The sequence below is a fragment of the Phalacrocorax carbo genome, chromosome 1 (genome assembly GCF_963921805.1).
Source record: "Phalacrocorax carbo chromosome 1, bPhaCar2.1, whole genome shotgun sequence".
In the NCBI taxonomy this organism is placed as follows: Eukaryota; Metazoa; Chordata; class Aves; order Suliformes; family Phalacrocoracidae; genus Phalacrocorax; species Phalacrocorax carbo.
The window spans coordinates 60,274,666-60,295,397 of record NC_087513.1 but is presented as its reverse complement, the minus strand read 5'-3'; the positions used below and the strand labels follow the sequence as shown (position 1 = coordinate 60,295,397).

The window sequence follows — 20,732 nt, the reverse complement described above, 5'->3', positions numbered from 1 at the left end:
AGGGACCATGCTACCTGATGCCCCTGCTCGGTTCCTTCTTCGATGGGCGGTGTCTCTGCAGCCGACTGCACTCATGCTGCAGCCCGGAAGGCTCCTCTGGCAGGGATGTGCATTTCACACCTGCTTAACAGGTACAGGATTACAGCCTTTCTTTGTAAATTACCCCCCTGTGCTCAGAAACATTAGCACTCCCACTTCCCCAGCAATATAAGCAATGCCCTCAGAAGCTTCGCTCCTTGTTCCTAGAAGTTGGAGATAGCACTGGGAGATCCTGCGAATGCTGCTTTTGACCTGAGATGCTATTGGAGTGCAGCACATTGAATTCTGGATACAGAAATTGCACGGAGTGGCCTGATCCTAGGTACATTCCTGTTCTGTCTAGCAGCCTGTTTGCTGTCATGTTTTTCCCTACAGCTCTGAAGAAGTGGCCATTTGTGGGCAGTTGACTGGGTGGGGAAGGAAAGAATTGTGCTCTTACTGCTCTCCCCATGCAAACTTCAACGTCCCATTCACTTAAATTTGCCCTGAGCACCTTTTTAAAATGTGGTTCAATTTCTTTCTTTCAGAGTTTTTGCTGGCACTTATCATCCTGGAATGGTACTTAATCAGCCCCTGTCTTAATTCTCTGTAAGGATAATTGATATCCATGTCTCCAACAAGCTGAAAAGTGTTTTCCCCCTCCCCAGCCTTTGACATATAAAGGGACTTTTTTTTCTTCAGTGGATGTTTTTGTCTACTAGGCAAATGACCCTGGCTGTAAGGCTGGCAAGTGGGATGCAGCTGCAGACACCTGACTTTCAGCCCAGGGCAGGAGGGGTGTGGTACCTTTTCTGGATTAAAGCTGAGGCCTGTCTCTGGAGCTCACCTCATTGGGGCACTGGACCTGTTGCAAGGGTGTGTTTCCCTCCAAACAGTTTGATCCCATCTTTTCCCAGGGCAGTTTCAAGAATGAAGTCATCCTGTCTTAGGAGCACTTTCAGATATCCTTCCAAATCATGCTGAAGCCCACTCTGGGATGCAGCAACCAGGGTACCTGAACCTGGGCAGGTGAGATCCTTCAGGTGCTGAAGATCACCGGAGATCCAGACTGGCCACTCTGTACTGATCCAAACCTCCAGCCCTTTCAATGAGAAAGTAATTAGTCTACTGAAGAAATGAGTCAGAAGCTCTCACTGCTCCTTTTGGAAGTTTAAACCAGCCTAGTGCTGCTGACATGCCTTTGCTGTGTCCAAGCGTTGCAACATCTTCTGGACTGGTAGCATGACCGGGAATCAAACCACCATGTGCGAGGTGATGCACATCTCACTGTAACCACAAAATCTCTAGTAAAGCCCAATATTTTCCTTTCTGAATTAAAACTAAAAAACCCCATTCACTTCTGAAGGACAAACTAGCCTTGAGTCAGTAATATGAATGCCTGAGTCTGCATGCAGCCTGAGACAACTGTCCACTTCTTATTTCTCCTGTTCATCTCAATGTGTGGTTAATGCTGTATCCTAAAAATGGTGCTTCAGAGGACAACACCAGAATCTATTTTTACAAAGGCTGGTGAACAAACCACCCAGCTCACTTGTTCCACCCTCCCTGGACATCCACCTTGTGTCCTGCTGAAGCCCAACAAACTGTTTGCTACAGAACTTCCCAAACTTGGACTTTCCCTGAGTTTGACCTGCTGTTACATGTGCTCAGTGTGAGCAATTGCAGAACTTTATGATAGTGTAGGGACAGTCAAGTGACTGGAGTTCGTTAGAAAAATAAATAACCCAAGGAGTTCGTTCCTGGTGGCACTTCCCTTCTATCAAATGGAAACATGAATTTTGAACAGCCAATGCACTGAAGTGCTGAAGACACCAGAGGGCTCTACTGCGAGACATGCTGCTGGACTGCCACAAAGTCCACAGGAGTTTACGCTCAAGGCATGCTCTTATTTTTGATGACCACCCCCCTCCCAAAAAATAGCTGCTGCTGGCAGCGTGTGCCTCAACTTCTTACTTGCAGCGTGACAGTGGCTCTAGTTCAGGTTGCTCCTGTCCTCAGCGCTGCTATTTTTTATCAAGATACGGTGGCTTTTAGGATTTTTGTGGGAACCTATTGTGAACAGGGCATCTTGTGGAAGGACCAAGGCTATGCCGAGAAACCCGTTTCTGACAGCACCTGACTTCATTTGGAAGGCAACCCCGTCTTCGTGTTTTCGGCAGTGTCATAGTTTTCCCCAACCTGTTTGACAAATGAGCCTACCTGTAGTTGTGTTCGTGCCTTTCCTGCTGGAAGTTTACGTTGAAGGATTGCCAGTCTTTGCTTACTTGGACGGGGAAATCTCTTACATGACTCGCCTTGTCTACTCAAGAATTTTGGCCGCCTCTGTTGGCATGATAGAGAAATGTGTTTGCTAGGCTTTTATCCTTAAAGGGATAGAATTTTGCTGGTATTTTACACTTAAAAAGGATACAAAATTTATTCATAACCAGAACGCACAAGCATATACATTCTCAGTCTGTTGCCTGGGATATTAGCTAGGCAACTCCTAATAAAGCTAAAGCCTAGCAATGTAAGATTAATACCCATTAGTTGGGGATAAATTGTCCATATATTGCACAAGAAACCCTAACGTGCATAGAAAATGCACCCTAAGCCCAGCACAAATCTTACCTGTCAAACCCTTTGTGATACTTTGGGGGTTAATTTCAAGAATGTCTAAGGGCTTTATCGTACTTGTTTTAGTTATTTGGAAACTGCTCTTCCTGGCTCGAGTGATGCCTGGTATTCTTACGTGGCAGTTTCTGCTCGGTTTCAAAACATCTTGACTGTCTCATGCTGCCTGTGCCTGTGCCTTTCGTTTGTTTAGAGCAACATGAGGAAGCTGCTGGTGTGAAAAACCAGCGAGGGCTGGAGCAGGACTCGGGTTTACGTACCCGAGGAACGGTGGTGGTGGATGTAACAGAGACATGCTTCACACCTTACCGCTCCCAGCCGGGAGGGACACAGGACGCGGTGCTTGGGGCCACTCCACCCCGCGCCTCGCCACGCACCCGGCTGCCAGCGCGGCCGCCGCTTCCTTTTGCAGCAGGACGCGAAGCCCTTCGGGGCTGGACCGCGGGGTCCAGCCTGCGCGCAGGGCCGCAGCCCGGGCAGGGGCCGGCGCCGGCGGCGGGGTGCTGCAGCCCGCGGGGGGCGCAGGCGGGGGCCGGGCCGGGGCGCGGCGGGCGGGACCGCGCCCCCCCCGCCCCGGGCCGCGCGCCCCGCGGCGCGCCGCGGCTCCGCGCCCCGCGGAAGCGAGGGGAGGTGCCGCCAGGCGCAGGGCACCGTCCCATTGGCCGCGAGCCGGAGGCGCTTTGCATGTCTCCGCCCCCGCGCCGGCCCATTGGCCGCGAGCCGGCGGCGCTTTGCATGGCCCCGCCCCCTCCTCGCGCCGCCTGGCCGGCGCTGCGCTGCGGTGTCGGTGTCGGGCCGGCGGCGCGGCGCAGTGCAGGAGCCGGAGCCGGGGCCGGGGCCGGGAGCGGGCAGCACCGCCGCCGCTTCGCTGGCGTCTGGCGGAGCGGGGCGGCAGCAGGCTGCGGCCAGCGGGGCGAAGCGAAGCGAAGCGGCCGGCGGGTCTCGGCAGCGTCCCCTCGGTGTTTTCTCCCCTCCCCTCTTTCCCGTGAGCCGCTCCCCGCCCGGGTCCCGCGGGTGCAGCATGAAGTGCGGCGATGGCCCGGAGAGGTAAGACGGCGGTGAGGACGCTGGAAGACCTGACGCTGGACTCCGGGTATGGTGGCGCGGCGGACTCGGTGCGCTCTTCCAACTTGTCGCTGTGCTGCTCGGATTCGCACCCCGCGTACCCCTATGGAGGAAGCTGCTGGCCGCACCTAACTGACTCCATGCACAGTCGGCACAACAGCTTCGACACCGTCAACACCGTCCTAGCGGAAGACTCCGAGGTGCTGGACTGCGCGGGGCAGCAGTGCTCCCGGCTCCTGCCCGACCTTGAGGAGGTCCCCTGGAGCCTGGAGGAGGTGGAGGCGCTGCTGCTGCCGCCGCCGCGCCGGGAGCCTCGGCCGCCGGGCGCCGCCGCCGCCAGCCCCGGGAGCCGGGATGCGGCGGCGCGGCTCTCGACGCTGGTGAGCCGGGCGCTGGTGCGCATCGCCCGGGAGGCGCAGCGGCTGAGCCTCCGCTTCGCCAAGTGCACCAAGCACGAAGTGCGGAGCGCCATGGAGATCGTCCTGGGCTGGACGCTGGCGGCCCGCTGCACGGCGGCCGCCCTCGGCGCCCTCTCCCTCTACAACATGAGCGGCAGCGGCGGCGACCGCTTCAGCCGCGGCAAGTCGGCGCGCTGCGGGCTGGCCTTCTCCGTGGGCAAGTTCTACCGCTGGATGGTGGACAGCCGCGTGGCCCTGCGCATCCACGAGCATGCCGCCATCTACCTCACCGCCGGCACCGAGAGCCTCTTCCGCGACATCCACGCCCGGGTGCTGGCCGGCCCCGCCGCCCCGCTCCCGCCGCCCGGCCGCCCCCCGGCCGCCGCCGCCGCCCCGGCCGAGAAGGAGAAGGAGGGCGGCGAGGCGCCCCGCTTCACCCTGGAAGCGCTGGAGCAGACGGTCAACAACGACCCCGAGCTCTGGGGCTTGCTGCAGCCCTACCAGCACCTCATCTGCGGCAAGAACGCCAGCGGTGAGTGCGGCGCCGGGGCGGCACCGGGCGCCACCGACCACCTGTTGCGCCGGGGCGGGAACCCCCCCCCCCGCGGAGGGCTCCCGTCCGCCTGTCCGTCCGTCCCTGGGCGCGGGGCGGGCGGCGACACCTGCCGCCGGGGAGGGAGCGGGGCTGCGGCGGGGTGGCCGGGGAGGGCGGCGGGTTTGCACCTTGCCGGCGGTGCCCGGCCCGGAGCGCGGGGTGGGAGCTGCCGAGCATCCCTGCCGGGGCTGCCTCCCCTCCTGCCTCCCCTCCTGCCTCCCCTCCTGCCTCCCCTCCTGCCTCCCCTCCTGCCTCCCCTCCTGCCTCCCCTCCTGCCTCCCCTCCTGCCTCCCCGCCGGCGGCTGTGTGCGCCTTCAGGGGCAGCGGGCAGGGGTGTCGGCGAGGGCTGCTGGGTGATAGACAGTTCAGAGCGTCAGTTTTCCACAGGAAATGGCAGAAGCGCAGCTGAGAGCTCGCAAGCGAGATCAAACTTTGTTACATATGCAGTGGTTTGGCCAGAGATTGCGTGGTTGGCGCTGAAATGCAGTCTTTCTGGACAGATTTCATTCATGTTGCTGCTTGTTTACCCAGAGCTTGACACAGATGCATCAACTGTGAAGGTGATGCATCGACTTCCTGGGTTGTTTTTTTTTTTTCCTTTCTTTTTAAACGAAGAACTCAATATTTTTAATGAGTTACCGTTCGGTAGAGCAGGATCCCAAAGTTGACGTTTCTTATTTCAGCTCCCTCTGTTTGTCAGGGAAGGGAAAACGGAATGAGCCGCGTCTCAGGGAATGCGAGTTAAAATCGGGTGGTTTCACCTACCTTCGCCTAAGCGAGCGCAGGCACATGCATACGCTTCTGTTCAGCCTAAATCCAAAATACCTGTCAAGCTGAGATGCAAATATTGGGGGGGGAGGGGGAGCGGGGAGGGGAACTGGGAGAACAAGGATAACTGGAAATCTAGATCAGGTCTACAGATAAACCCTGTGAAGTTGTTATAGCCACAGAGGATGCATTACAGCCAATTATCTATTGTGTTAAGACACCTTCTCTCCCGTACGACACCCAAAGGAGGATGCCAAGCAGTAGCAAAAGAAAAAGGCAAATCATCCTCCCTGCTGTAAATAAATGTGGCTCCGTTATATTCCTCTGACGGTTTTACTCCAGCCATGGATGTCCTCCCCAGAGGCTCTGCTGAACCTCCCCTCGAAACGCATCTGCTGTTGGTGGTGTCTGTTGCAGGACCCTTGCGCTTTATTCTAGCGCTGTCTAGCGCAGGCATGTCTTCCCCAGGAGTGCCACCGTTGTTTTTTTTTCTTTTCCTCGAGTCCTGGTACTGTGCCTGTAGGTCTCAGATGGCACTGTGTTGCGTTTCTGACATTGCAGCACTTGCTGTGCAGGCTCCTACTGAGCCTTTCATTTTGTTTTGCGGCACTCTCTAACTCCCTCTGTATCAGCTCGGTGGATTTCAATGAACTTCATTCTGACCCTCATTTATCTCTTTTCCAAGAACCCGATTTTGGAGTTTTCGTCTCCATTTTGTTGTAGCTTTACCTGGCACAAATCTCCTTGGTAGCTCAGTCCTGACTCCAGCAAATGGCATTTTTCTAAGATGTTCGAATCAGACCCAAGCAAGTTGTCCATTTTGTTTTACCTCTCTCCCTGTGTCATTATGTGTTCTGTGCAAATGCTGTTTTGCTTTTTAGCATCTTATGAGGTGCAGTTTGACATCATATTACATATATTTAGAGTTACAGGTGCAAACAAGAGCCAGGCCTTCTTGTAGTAAATGCTATTTTTTTAATTGCTGTTTATGTTTATTTAGATTTAATCCAAGGATGTGTTGCATGCACTTAAGTAGCTTCATGGTAACTAAAACAGCCATTATAAACCATGAAGCACATCCGTCTGTTCTTCACCAGTGAGATATGTATCTGTTTATGTAGTCCTCACCATTTTGATGTCTGAGTGCTCCATGGTTGGTTGCAAATATTTCCTTCTCAGGCACTTAAAAGGTGGGGAAATCTGATGTGAGAGATTAATTGAGCTGCTCGAAACTATTTGGGCAATCTGTGGTAGGAGGCTAGGACTGCTGGAAGCTACGTGTCTATATAGTGGCGTAACCACAAGTTCATCCTTCCTCTGTACTCAGCACTTGAAACACCGTGATAAAGCAACTTAATAGGTAACAAACTTCTCGTCACATCTCTCTGTGCTACTGCAGGAGTGGGAGAAGCAGCAGGTCTTGTACTCTGGAGATTCAATAAATCTGGGTGGCTTGTGGACACACAGGCACTGAAATCAGTGGATTTGGTCCATCAGACGTGGATGAGAAGCAGTGGCAGGGTCCTTTCTCGAGGCACCACAGCAACACGATTTGAGTGAAGGGGGGGGAAAGAAAAGCAGTGCAAGAGCAGACCCCCTAGCAGTACCTCTTCTGCAGGTGTTTTTTTGGGGGGAGAGGCAGTGTCTCTCTGGCAGGCAAATGTCAAACTGTTTACAGATTTTCCAGGCTAAATTCAACACCTTAAATTCCACCCAGACAGTGAAACAGGCAACCCGTGAAGATCACAGGATGCAAGTATATGAGGAACATGAGTTTATGCATGATGTAGCCCAAGATTATAGTTCATGAACACAAGTGTTGGGGAAGATGATCTGAAGATCTGCAAGATACAAACCAGCCTTTCAGTGCTTCCCAGTCAGCTGTGCAGAGTGTTTAGTGGTTTCAGCTGAGGTTTTTTAGCCTGGTGTCATACCCAGTCATCTTGGAAGTTGCTGAATAAGATCAGGATCGCAAGATAACCTTCTCCTTCCTATAAATGATGGTCATGCGCCTTCAGACAAAGAAGATGTCTGAGCCAGTTCTTTCGGTGGGTGCTTCAGCCTGCTGGGTTTGTCTTGGGTACGTCTGGCCCGAGCTTGGGCAGCTGCCTCGACTGGAGGCAAGCTCTCCAACAGGTGCCTGCTCATTTCTTGTGCAGGGTTGAAGGCATGTGGATGAAGGTTTTAGCACTTCTTTGTGCGTTGCAGGCAGCAGGCCACATCTCCTTGATAAGCCTCTTGACAACCCTCTCTGTGGTACGGGAGTAAGGATGACAAAGGAGAAGCAGGCAGTGGCGTCTGGAGCAAGCCGCTGGAGTCTACCTGCAGCTGCCTGCATGTTGGCCGAGCTTATCCCAGTTACCGTATCAGAAAGAATAAACCTTAAAAGCACTCTGAGGTAGTAATTTTTTTTTTCCCCCTTGCACAACCAGAATTTTAATGTCGTGGCTGAATGAAAATTAAGAACTTCACGTTTGGGATTTCACTGATGCTCCAATGTTTCTATTACGAGCTCTGTCTGAACGGCACAATACACATTTTACATCCTGTAGCAATCGCGTGGAGTGTTATTTCCCTTGAAATAGTGGGAGCAAAATACTACGTGCTCAAAAGACATTAAAAAGCTGGTACCTCTGCGGTTTAAGCTATGTTATTTTTGTTTCTTTATTGCTCATCAAACCCCTAATTTTTAGGCCTGATCTTAGAGCTGCTTTGAGATGACTGGGAAGTTTTCCCAGGTCTTGGATGCAGCACAAATTGTAGGATTATGTCCACGTATTTCATTTTCGCAGGAATGCTTGGATGGTGGGTCCAAGTAGCTCAAAGTCACCTACACTGTATTATAGAGGCTCTTTTTTACTAGGCAGAGGAATGGTATTAGACAACACTTAGATTAATATAGAGTTTAGAAAACAGGTTGTTTTCATTTCAGTTTTGGGGGTCTCCTTATCTTGTGTTGCAGGACTCGTGGGAAGGGCAGAGGCCGCGAGGGAGGCAGGGATCGCAGGGAGGAGGTTTTTGTGGAGCAGCCAGCGTGCACAACTCGGCCATGTCTGTTTGTGTACAGCTACTAAAAATAGTTATTTGGAACCCAACTTCTTCCCTGTGGTTTCTTCCTGCTCTTAATATTATTTAGAGAGGAAGACACAACAACTAGGAAGAAACCCAGGATTAGGTCAGGCTTGGCTGACACGTGTCAGCTAACCTCAGTTTAACCTCAGCCTCTTCTCCTAATCCAGGCGAACTAGAGGGACTCCAAGCAAATGAGCAATAGCAATATATTAGCACAGCTTAACCAAATCAGTAAATGCTTTTAAGTTCTGATACATATGTATACATACATGTTTGTATATAAAGACCATTCCCTTCCCTTACTGGCGAGCATACTGTTATCTGTCTGTTACTTCTCTGCTTTCTATTGTAATTGAACCATTCAAGATGCTATTATGGCTTTAGGGGCAATGTAAAAATCAATCTAAAACTTATTTCAGCTAGGATGATAGAGGAATATTTGGGCACAAGATGGAATTTCATGCCTTTTTCCTGGGCTTTTTTTAAACTGCAGTTTTAAGAACATCCTTTTCCTCCCATTATATTTCACTCTTATTTCTCTCTAGTAAAAAAAAGATTTGGAATACAGAATGAGGTTTCTTTTATATGCCTGTATGATATACTTAGGGGTCTTTGCTGTTACGTTTTTCCCACCTGCTTCTGGGCACTTGAGTCCCTTGCCCAGAGGTTAGCATCAGTAGCGGTGCAACAAATGATGTGTATTTTTGCTCGATTCTCTTACCTGACATCCTCCCAAACAAAATTCCACAGCCTCTCTAAACAAGTTGTGCATTTGTACCCCCTCTGGATGGGAGAGTGAGTTGTGCCTGGTTGTGGCTTGTGGCCACCAATGCTGGTGGGAGCTGGGAGGGCAGTGGGGGAGATGTGCTCCTTCCCTGGAATGGGGTGGGTTGCTTGAACACCTGGTGTTGGCAGGAGCGGGACAGACGGACGCTCAGCATGTGTGCACTCGTTGCAGGCCTCTGTTGCCCTGTGAGGGGTGAGGAGCAACGGTGGGACTGGAAAGTAGAGACCCAGGGGGAGGTTGCTGTTTGACTGACTAGCTGATGAAAGTTTGTTGCCCGCCGGACATTTTTATTCATATAATTTGTTTCAGTTACAAGTATAACATGAAAAAAAAAAAATCCCAGAAATGGTTATACCAGAAACACCCAGAATAGTCATAAAGATGATGTATGCCAATATGATTATTCCCTTTATCATGTTGGAAAGTACCTTAATAGCGGTTATAGCTGTGGCCACGCTAGGGAGTTTTAGGGCTGCAGCTATACCACTTAGCTTCTGATGTAAATGAGGCTTTGGACTTATGATCGGGAAAGATGACTGTATATACAAGAAGCATGTTAAGGGAACAACTGTGTAATTTTAGCAGTATATTGGGTTCCTGGCTTTTTTTTTTAGTTGAATGGTAACAGGCTTTGTATAGTCCTTCAGCCCTCCTGTGAGCTGGTGACAAGAGGTGCAGGTGAGTGTTAGGGACAACTTTACACCTTTCCCTAACACTACTGCAAACGCTTTGTCTTCGGTAGCTGCTCAAAGTTGTTTTGAGTAACTGCGTTTAGTGTGTCGGCCTTTGTGCAGTTTGTATTGAACCAAGATGTCAGTTATCAGTCAGAAATCTTCCACGTTGTCCAGAGGAAATAGCCAGTGGTGCACCAGCTGGGGACTTGTAAAGTCTGAGCCTTTTCTCTCTAGTCCTGGGCAGAGACCAGGGACCTGATTCTCCTCCCTCAGAAGCTAGAGGGAAGCTTTATGGTCTTCCCCCCACCTTACCCCCAGTGAAGGTGTGAAAGGAGAAAGCCACATGATTAGATGACACCAGAGGAGGAGAGAGCTGTTTCCTGGAGTAGGTGCCTGGAGTTAAATCCTGTCTGGAGTAATTTCCTCTGGCCAATGTGTAATGCATAAAGAGCGGGTGCTCCTTTCAGATGGCTCACCGAAACTAGCAGCTTCCACCCAAAATAGCTTTGTTGCTGGCCCAGTAGAGACTGTACAGAAAAAGCAAGGAGGGGATGGGTGGGGGAGTTTGTCACGGGGATGTGCTGTCTTGCTGCGGGGATCACGAGCAGCAGCATTGCCACTGTTTACGTCCCCGAACAGGTTGGCCTGAGACGGTTGCTTGGAGCCTGGCAGACCGCTCCTGTTATCTCCTTTAACACAGAGTGTTAGCATTAACTGCTGGGCAGCAAAATGAGCAGCTGCTCAGTATTGTAGGCTGGTTTTTCCAGTGCTGTCACCTCCCAGATCTCCTGTATGATCTTCACAGCCTGCATCAGTGCCTGCTTACTTTACCCGGTCTTCTCCCAGTTTCAACACTTTGCTGGTGGTTCTCTGTCTTCCAGGCTGGGCTATCATGTCCATCCCTGGCAGTGGTGCTGTCCTGCTGGTCCCTCTGTCCCAGCACTCCCACCTGGTGACTGTCAGCAGGGTGTTTTCCTTTGCCGTGGGCATAGGAGGTTTCATCAGGGCATAGGAAAAAGTAGGGGCTTTTTAATTCCTCTTATCTTCTTGTTTTCTTCCTCACCAAAAGCAATTTACTGCACCATCTCCATATAAATCTGTAATTATAATTGTTATGCACCTGATAAATATTTTAAAGACTTTAAAAGATATACAGATGGAGTCAAAATTACCCCAGAGCTTGGCAGTCACCTTAACCTGTAGTTACGTTGCCAGATGTGTTCAGTGGGGAGAACCTGAAAAAAAATCCCCATGGGTATTGTAGAGGACTATGCCAGCCAAAGCCTCAAATGCGGCTCTCAATCTGTCCTTGCTTTCAGGGTTTTCCTCCAACAAAGGGTATCTATCAGTGGGCTCAGCGTGGTGCATTTGTCTGTCAGCGCTGGGGCTTCCCATTTTCCCAGAAGATAATACACCAATCCTGCTGTTGTAGGCTGTGAGGATAGATGATCTGGTGGTCAGTCACTCCTTTTGCTTTCCATAATGCTACATCTCTCTTCTGTTTTTAGAGAAGAGAAAAGCAAAAGAGGAGGTCACTAATCAGGTGAAATGAGTCAGTGAGAAGGCAGCTGTAGGCTCATTTCAATAGCAGGAGTGAGGAGTATGTTTCTGGGAGCAGCAGCAGAACAAGGAGCCATCGTTGGTGTGGATCAGTTCAGCAGCATGGATGGGTTACAGGCACTTCTGCTGATACCTTGCTGAGGTTGTGGAGGCTTGTCTTGGTTATTTTAATTAATTTAACCTGTTATACTGAACCAATGCTTTTGCATCATCACACTCCCTTACCATGGCAGTTTGTGGGCGAGGAGGAAGTTGCACACCATGGTTTATGGGACGTGACCATTTTCTTGGGCTCTGTTCAAGAGATGTCTGTCATCTTGATGGTATTTTATTCTCTTTCTTGATACCCATGCTCAGTTCATAGTAAGAAGTACCCTTTTTTTTTTTTTTGGTGTAATTGTTCCTGGAAACAACCTGGGAGGTTTTATACTGTCGTACTGTTAGAGGGCCATTGGCATCCTGCCGTAAATACATGGACCAGCTTGGAGGCTGAGGAGGTGCTTGGGACACGGAGTTTCCCACGGGGATTCTCTTGGCTCATCACTAATAAGGAAAATAAATCGGCTTTGATTTGGTTTAGAGTTAAATGATACTGGATTGGCAGCAAGGAACAATAAGAAAATTACACCGCTTGTACCAGCAAGCCTCAGGACAGGTGATTGTGCCCCTGCTGAACTGAGCTGGCAGAGGTGGGTAAGGGAGGAAGGGACTTGTTCACCCTGGTCAGTTCCAGGCCATTTACAAGCACTGTGTTAAATGGCATCCTGCCTGTTCAAAAAAGTTTGGGCCAGATTCTGATCTTGGTGGCTTTCAGACAGACCTGATGTAAATCTGTGTGGTGGTGTGTGGCTGGCTGTCGTCGGTGAGCATAACATCTGCTCGGTGGGAACTTCACTGGTGTGACACTTGGGGACTGGGCTCTTCCTACTGTTGTGCATAAGGCAGTAATGGATGTTGATACTGGTATCTTTCGAAAGATAGAAAGATAGAAGCACAGGAGATGGGTACAAGCTCTTTCTCTCCGGCGTTGTAAGGCAGCTGAAAGCGAAAGCGCAGGGAGGGATCAGTGCTGGAGGATGTGTGGGAGGCGGGATGCTCGCCAGGAGATAGGAGCGCATGGAGGCGTTGCAGCCAAGGGACGGGTAATACCTTTGGGTCAGCAGATTTGAGCCTTTACGTGGATAGATCTCGCTCATGTGAACAGCACATGGACTTCACATGGTCATAAAGGTCTTGGGACAGGCTCGTGAGTGAGCAGGCGAACAGGAAGCCCCGAGAAGATTAGAGAAGAGGCCTCTTCAAGGACCGGATTTCTGTCCTTGAGTGCTGTGGAGTAGCACCTGGACCTGCAAGAGTCTGAGGCTTTAAAAGCAGGGTGTTTTTATTAATTTTAAATTGCACTGCTATGAAATATTGCTCCCAGGTGGGGGAAGTGAACAGGGCTGGGGTTGCAGCAGAGGTATGGTGAATGCATTTGCATTTTCAAGGCTGTCAAATAATTGGAGGAAACTTTGCATCCCGCAGTGTTTCACAGTCTCTCTGGCCCCGTGGTAGTCTTGGATAAACACTGCTGGGCTGTAGTGCCTTTGCTAATATATTGTGTTTGGCTGTGAACAAGGAGCTAAAGTTGGGGAAGGTCAGCTTTTCCTTGCAGAGGGCTGAGCAGGCCTTGCAAACACCTCTCTGGGGTGTTATTAAGCAGCAGGGATTTAGAAAAATAGAGGTTGTGGGGCTGTGGGCCATATCCAGTCTCCAGGCTGCAGGTCCTTCACCCCAGGTGAAGCATCTTCACTTCTCCATCAGCTCAGAGCAGGGGATGTGGCCAGTAGCAGGGTAAGCTGCCACTGGTGAGGCAGGTCAGATGCCCAGGGACTGATGCTGAACTCCCAGCCCTTTGGTGGGAAGAGCTGCCAAGAGAAGGGAGAGAGATTTCAGAGGCTGGAGTCATTCTGGGTACCCACTGAGATGCTTTTTGTGGAAGATGCTAAGATGATTTTTTTTGTAATACAAGGGCATTTTTTTGCATGCCAGTATATCACAGAAATTAGTTTCACTGAATCATTCACTGTAAGTCTGGGTTGGTAGATTATTTTGCTCTGAGTTGCAGTTGTAGTGTACAAAATTGCTAGGGGCTAGATGTAGGTACCTCCAATGCTGTTACTTCCCCTGATGCTTATAAAATAAGGGTCACAAAACTCAATACTTCAGAAAAATTATCCTTGTGCTACTGGTGTTATTTCACTTCTCTAGTGTATATTTTGTGTGAGGTGATGTATGATACAAGAGATTCCAAAGGTATTGCTAAACCCAATCCTGTAGTCCTCATCTGGGCAACATTCTCACTGATTTTGTTGGTGAGGGCTGTCCCTCAAACACCAGGATGAGCTCTTGCATTTAGTTACAAATTAAAGAACCTCATGAGTCAAGCCTGTAGGCCCAGAATTAGTTTTGCTAAAAATAAGCTTTTTCAAAACTGAAGATCAATATCAGTACCTCACTGCAGATATTTGATTTGAAAGGAAAATGTTTTTGTTTCTTTTTTCATGGTTTTACTGATTCATGACATTCAGCTTAAAGACTGCTTGGTGCAGTCTGTAAGCCCTCGCACTAACTGGCTAGCCTATTTCCGCTGGCCCACATATGAAAAATCCTAAAAATAGTCCAGCAGCATATGTTTTCAAAAGTAAATTAGATTTTAAAAATAAGAGCTTCAATTTAATTATCTGGCATGCTTTCAGTAAGGAGGAGGGTTTTCAAAATACACAATTCCTTTAACATGGGGGAGGAAAAAAGGAAAAAAAAACCCCAAAACATGCCCCTCAGTAGTTAGAACCTGCTGTTGTCCTTTACCTATTAACTAGTTCTTCATTATACCACTGTGCTCACAAAAAAAATGCCTTCTGCATCAAATGGTTTTGGATGGTGTAAACAGTTTTGCAAGCTGAGTGAACGCAGGGGCAGAGACCAGCAACGTGGGGACTATTTTTAATGAAAAATTCTTGCCCGCGTGAATGCATATGATGCCTTGCCTTCCGCCTTAAAAGAGCATGTTTGGTGAACCACAGGTAAGACACGCAGGAGCAATTTCAACTATTTTACAGGTTTAAATGTAGGAATGAGATAAACATCTATCTTGAAGCCAAAAGCTGGGAGCTAAGGTAGGTAAGTTGGTGACGCTGTCTGTCTGACATACATCAGCAGTTAAAGTGTGGTGGCTGAATGCTTCTAAAGCAAGATTAATACAACGAGAGAAGAATACACTAGCCAAGGCTATTCCCCCTTAAGCATACAGATAGTCTAATTGATTTTCAGGAAGGATATGGGACATCACCTCTGTTTGGCACACAGAAACTGCATATGCGTGGGATAATTGGTGGGTTTTATAAGGAGGCCTGTGGTGGTGACAGCCATCAAACCACCAGAGCAGATGGGGATGCTGATGTCTGCCAGCTCTGCCTCTCCGCTGACCAGCGTTGTCATGAGGAGAGAAGGGCTCGAGACAGAGCTTGAGGTTGTGGGAGAGACTTGGCAGTTATCAGATGGGTGGGAAAGCACTGCCTTATCAGGGCTGGTGAGGTTCTATCGAGACACCTTTAATTACAGACTGTGTCAGTGTGAGGCAGGAGCTGGTGAGTCACAAAGAGTTTTCTAAGGTTTTGGGCTGGCCCTGGATGCTCAGGCGTCAGCCGCTATTGCAGGTGATTTCTCTTTCATTTGGAGCAAGGAGGTGCAACAGTGGCAAGGTTTTCCTTTGGAAGGGACCCTGCCACCCTTATTCCCATGTTTGTCACCTTGGGATTAGGTGGCCCTGGTTTGCCCAACCGAGGGCTATGCTTTGAGACTCCCTAGGAGTTCACCTGGAAGCTGTTAAGCCTGCTTAATAGCCGCTTCTCATGCAAACGGTGCAAACACACCCAAACTTCAAAACTGGCTACAAAGCTAGTTGCTGAGCAGAGTTAGACCTGTATTGTCGAAAGGAGCTGCAAGGCCCATGGGCAGCTTGTGCAATCCATGTTGCATACTCCCGACAGTGCTGCTGAGACATACCTGGCTGGAGTGGGAAGGTGCTGTGGGCATGCTGGGGTCTTCAGGGTTGTGATTCACGCCTTTTGTGGTCTGGTAGGGTCTGAGTTGGATGAGCCCCTGGGAAACATCCATTTTGGAGGTAAGGAGAGTGTTCAAGGGAAGAGGGGTTGAGAAAATGAGGACTTCCTAGTTTACTTCTCCCCTTAACTGTGGCTTGAGGAGCGTCATGTGAATGGGTTCTGATTTGTTCCCTGTGACGGTTCCCAGTGCTGCTAGCATTGCACTGATACACTGAAATAGTTGTTGATATTTAAACATGAGTGTTGGCCATATTATAAGGAAAAATGAGAACAATTCAGCATCCCCATAAAACATCCTCTGAGCCTGGAGTAATTAGTTCAGTTTCGGTAGCCTCATTTCCAGAAAGAGAAAGAACTGAGCAAACAGCAGAAAAGATAATGAAAGTCGGGGGGGGGCCCAAGGGGAATATTTCAGTGCGGCGATAGTCAACCAGAGTGGCGTTATTTGGTCCAGAAAGAAGGCACCCAGGGGAAGCTGTGATTGCGCTGTGCAAGAAAGTGAGTGGCAAAGTGGGAACTGATCAGCTGCCTAATTTTTTGCAGAGAGCCAGGATGTGAGAAGATTAAATGAAACTGAAAGAGAGTAAATCTAAAATAACTCTAAAGAGCCCTCTCCTTTTCACAGTGTACTGGGGGGTTTGTGGAGCTGAATAGTGCAGGGAGTGACTGGGAAACAATGTGCTGGGGTTATGCACATGAAGGAGACTTTCTAAAGATTATTAGTACTCTGTCCCACATTAATAACTGCAGAGGAAGTACTGCTTCATGTTTTAGCCCAGGCTTTGCTTGGACAGCCTTCCCAGGCGTTGCACAAGATGTGGCGGGCGTTTCTGGCCTTCCTCTGCACTGCAGAACCATTCGCTGCTGACTGGGCGCTCTGCAAACAGAGGCTGCTTCCTGCAGTGTTGTTCACACGAATAAACTTTATTCCTTTCTGTAGTCCTGTGAATGAGTAAGAGCTGCAGGACTGAATGGTGTACTGTTCTGAGCTCCTTTCATGGTAACTCCTCTAGGTTTCTTCTTCAGTTTTGACATGGGCAAATCTTCCTTCCCTGGCTTTCGTATGTGCTGTCTGCGTTAGGAGTGGTGACCCTCTAGATATAACTGCTTTTTTTTTCTCCTTAACTTCAAAGAGTATCGGTATTTACATAAGCGGCTTGCTAATTTACTGCATTCTGGCTTAATCTCTCTCAAATGCCTGTCTGAAAATAGTTGTCCAGATGAGGTAAAAATATTCACTGTTGAAGCAGAGTATTTAGAAATAGCTGTAATTTTGAGTTGTGTCGAATAGAAACCCAAGCATTTGCATTTTGATTAAGGACAGGTGTTTAACTTTTTGCACAGCTGGTTTTTAGGTGGTTAACTAGAATTTTTGACCTACTGGAAAGAAACCCCCTCACTAAATCTGGTGTCGGTGCTGTAGCGCTGTGAACTCGATCTTCAGTAGGAAGGATGCAAAGCACCGCTTCATTACACTGGACTGTTGCATCAATAATGTAGTAATGTAATGTCTTGGAGGGAAAATAATGGGCTCTAATGGTGTAACCAGTGTGCTTACAGATACTGTAGCACAATTAATTGTAGCTTGCTTGGAATTAAGCGCTGTGAACAATTTATCTTAAAAGTGGGTGCGGGGCATTTGAGCTTAATCTCCTCTGTGCAAGGAGGCCAGTAGCCTTCCTTATCCTGTTCCCTTGGGATTATCTGCAGAAAAATGAAAATGTGGCTCATTAATTGAAAATGATGGGAGTGGGTTTCTCCGTTCATTGCCTAGTGGTGTGCGAGAGGCCGGTGCTCTGCTTTCTCAGGCCTGTGTTTTGTGCCTCCTTGATAACCACGGGGACTGACTGGGGGAGAGGTGCCATGGAGGGTCTGTGGACTTCAAGGCTTTGTCACAGTGGGACTGTGAATAACGGGACCGAGGTTTTGGTGGAGGTCTGTCATCTTTCTGACAGCACTGAATTTGTCCGAGAGGCTGGCGGTGCTTGCCTGAGCGCTGTACCTGCTGGGAAGGGTTTGATTACACTGAGAAAGGCAGCTGGCTTGCGATGGCCCCTTGTGTGGTACCCGAGCATGGCATGGAGAGGAAGCTGTGGGGAGGACTGAACAAACTGTGGGCAGGATGGGCTGCCGAGGAAGCAAGTAGGCTCCATGATTTATTCAGTTGTTTAGTGATTTATTATCGTGGCCAAAACACCAGGGTGGAGGGATGAGGAGAGCTTTTTGCTTGGGTTGGGTTGATGAAAGCTTTTTCCATCTTCACGTCATTTGCACACTCTTGTCTCAATTCTCCAACGCCTGACAAAGGTTCAACTTGCTGACATCCTTCTCCATGGGGGAAAATGGTATAGTCTTTCCTAGATCTTTTGCTTCCGTAACACTTGCAGAAGCGCAGTTGTCAGTGGCCATCACTGTGCCGTAGTCCTTGGCCAGAGTTAGCTGAAATCTGCCCATGAGCTGGAAGGTTGCTGGGAGTGATAGAGGGACTTGCAGGCATGTGTGACCACATAAACCTAATTTTCCTAGAAACTAGGAAAGAAATGCAACTTCCCATTTTGCAACCATTTTGAGAAATGGCCTTCATGTGCTCATTCATATTTCTTTTAAACTCACTTAACAGTCACACTCGTGTCATGTACAGAAGACAGACTTACAGGAACTGCAGCCCTGGCTCCAAACACAGTTTATAGGCACCCCCAAGGATCCCGATGTCTTTGGCAGGCAAAGCTCTCACTGGTTTTATGTAAGTGGGCTCAAAGATGTGTCCTGCTTTCTTTGCTATATATTATTGGGAGGGGGCATCCAGAATCGGGGGGAATAAATTTCTTAAAGCACCTTATAAAGCACCTTTGTCCCCCACTTTCAAACTGAACAGGATGTTTATGAAGGGATTTTAACTGACAGTTGTCTGTAAGAAGATTCGTTCCTGTTATGAAATGAATTCTTCTGTTTTATCTTTTTGCTATAAAAGAGCCAAATTCAATCATTTCATAACCGCACACTTTCAAAACGGTATTTATCTGACCTTTTTGCTGCAGAAGATAATTGGTTTATACAAAACTAAGTATTTTCTGGGTAGCAGGTTACTTGCTTTTTCACATGTATGTAGCAGCTTTGTTTTAAAAAGACTGTGCCAGGGAGAGGTCATACTTCACTTCACAGAACTGACTGTTTATGCTTAAAAAGTGGGACAATTTGTGTAGTGTACAGAAGCAGCCATAGGTGTCTGTGTGATGTCAACTTGGGACTGGGACTTACTGGGAAGATTCACCATTTAATTACCTGAGAAGAGGGGCTCGCCCTTTCGCTTTCTGTTAATAAACATTTACCTCATTACCTGAAGATGCTATGTACAGACAGACGTTCAGTGTATTGCAGACGAGCTGTAGCTCTAAGCCCCAAGGGCATAGCCAACTAATGGTGGTACAGGAGCTTCCTCACAGGGAACAAGGGGGAGCTTCTTACGTGGTGGGGCCACAAGCCAGGCTTGTTTTTTCTTATATTCACTACATAAATTTGGTGTCAGCTTTCTTCCAAAGAATACAAAATCATAATTTATTTTATTTATAGAGCTGTGTAATTTATACCCTGAGATATGTCTCAGTGGTTTCAAATTACAGAGACGCATGGAAATACTGGCTGATTTTTCCCTTACCCAGTGTATAGACTGAGCTGCGGGTCCAAGCCTAAAACACAGCAGCTGGTAACGAAAGCAGAATTTAGTTCCATGGCCTCAAGTCTTGCTGTAAATGTTTCCTAAATTTCTGCTTCCTAATATCTATTGAGGACATGCTGCAGTGATCTTCCCTAGGCTTACTGTTATTGTGAGAGAAAGCTACTTCAGTTCCACTTAGGTCAAATACATTATCAAGCAGATCTAGTGGTCAAAGAATGGAAAAGTTCCACTGAAGACAATATAGCTGTGGGGTGTTTTTATTATTATTTTTTTAAACGAAGAAACAGAAAAACCCAAACCAAAAAACCAACCCACCAAATAAGTCTGTGACCTGGTATATCCTCAGGTTATTGAGAGTTGACCTAGAAAAGATAGACTGGGGCATGTTTGTTGGAGAAAAACATCTTATATTTGAACTTTCATATAGTGCTTCGCTCCTTACACAATTTTCAGTGATACCAGCCTTTGTGTTTTGAAGCTCTGCTGTTGATGGAAGCTGTCCTTAAAACTCACATGCTTGAAATACCTCAAAATGGATGACTGATGGGGGACATTAGCATGTAGTATGTCACGTCTTTGGCATGCCACCCGTTTGCAAGGGCAGCTTAAGATCTAGCAAATATGCCACAGTCTGTTGCCATCAGGTTGCCCGATGCCTTCTCCCGGTGGACGTGAGTGATTCTCCGACAGGGAGTTGTTTCAGGCAGTTTTGCTGTCTTGGGGTGCTGGATAAGCTGGCAGCTAGTCGACAATTTGCCTCTGCTTTACATGTGTAAATGTAGCGTTGGGAAGCACCACCTCCTTTGAACATACACAAACCAACCTTGTACTTGTGCATGTATTTTAGTTTGGAGAGGGGGGTTTGCCGTCACCTCACTGTTCGTGCCGGAGAGTGCCAGCAGGTAGGTGCAGCTGTAGCTACTTATGGCGGTAGTCAATTTGATGCCTCTCATTTTGGTGTGGCATCAGCTGACTGACTGTGGGAGCTCTTTTCCCTGACTCTTGGGAAGCTGGAAGGGATGTAAAGCAGGGGTGGGTACTGCCTTCACGTATGGAAATGGCACATCTCCTGGCACGCCCCACCTGGCTCAGTGCCCTGCTCCAGCCCTGGGCTCTGCCAGGTGGAACCCATGCAGAGCTTCTGGGTAGCTGGGGGTCTCTGTGCTCCCCTTTTTCTTAGTTGTGAGTCGATGTGGGAAGGCCAGTGGGCCTGTAAGGAGATGCTCTTGTCTATGTCTAGCTTTCTGTCTCTGTTAGCAGGATGCCCAGCTTTAATGTCTTCAAGGATGGTACCTTAGAAGCCTAGTAGTAAGCAAAAGCTGAAGTGCTTTGACTTCTTGATCTTCTTTGCAGAGACAGACTGCTCCTTTCAGCCCTGT

General features: G+C 48.8%; 1 protein-coding gene across 5 annotated transcripts in view; it reads left to right on the top strand.

Moving 5' to 3' along the window:
- The first annotated feature begins 3,415 nt into the window (after positions 1 to 3,415).
- ABTB3 (ankyrin repeat and BTB domain containing 3) overlaps positions 3,416 to 20,732 on the top strand; it is a 178,646-nt gene continuing 161,329 nt past the window's right edge. The window contains exons 1-2 of one of the 5 annotated variants that reach the window (XM_064455793.1): positions 16,626 to 16,677; positions 18,298 to 18,420. In XM_064455793.1, coding sequence (XP_064311863.1) covers positions 16,626 to 16,677; positions 18,298 to 18,420 — 175 coding nt within the window. Of the gene's footprint in view, positions 4,648 to 15,567; positions 15,737 to 16,121; positions 16,176 to 16,597; positions 16,678 to 18,297; positions 18,421 to 20,732 lie in introns of those variants that run through there. The other 4 variants (XM_064455787.1, XM_064455803.1, XM_064455807.1 and 1 more) reach the window with 4 other exon arrangements.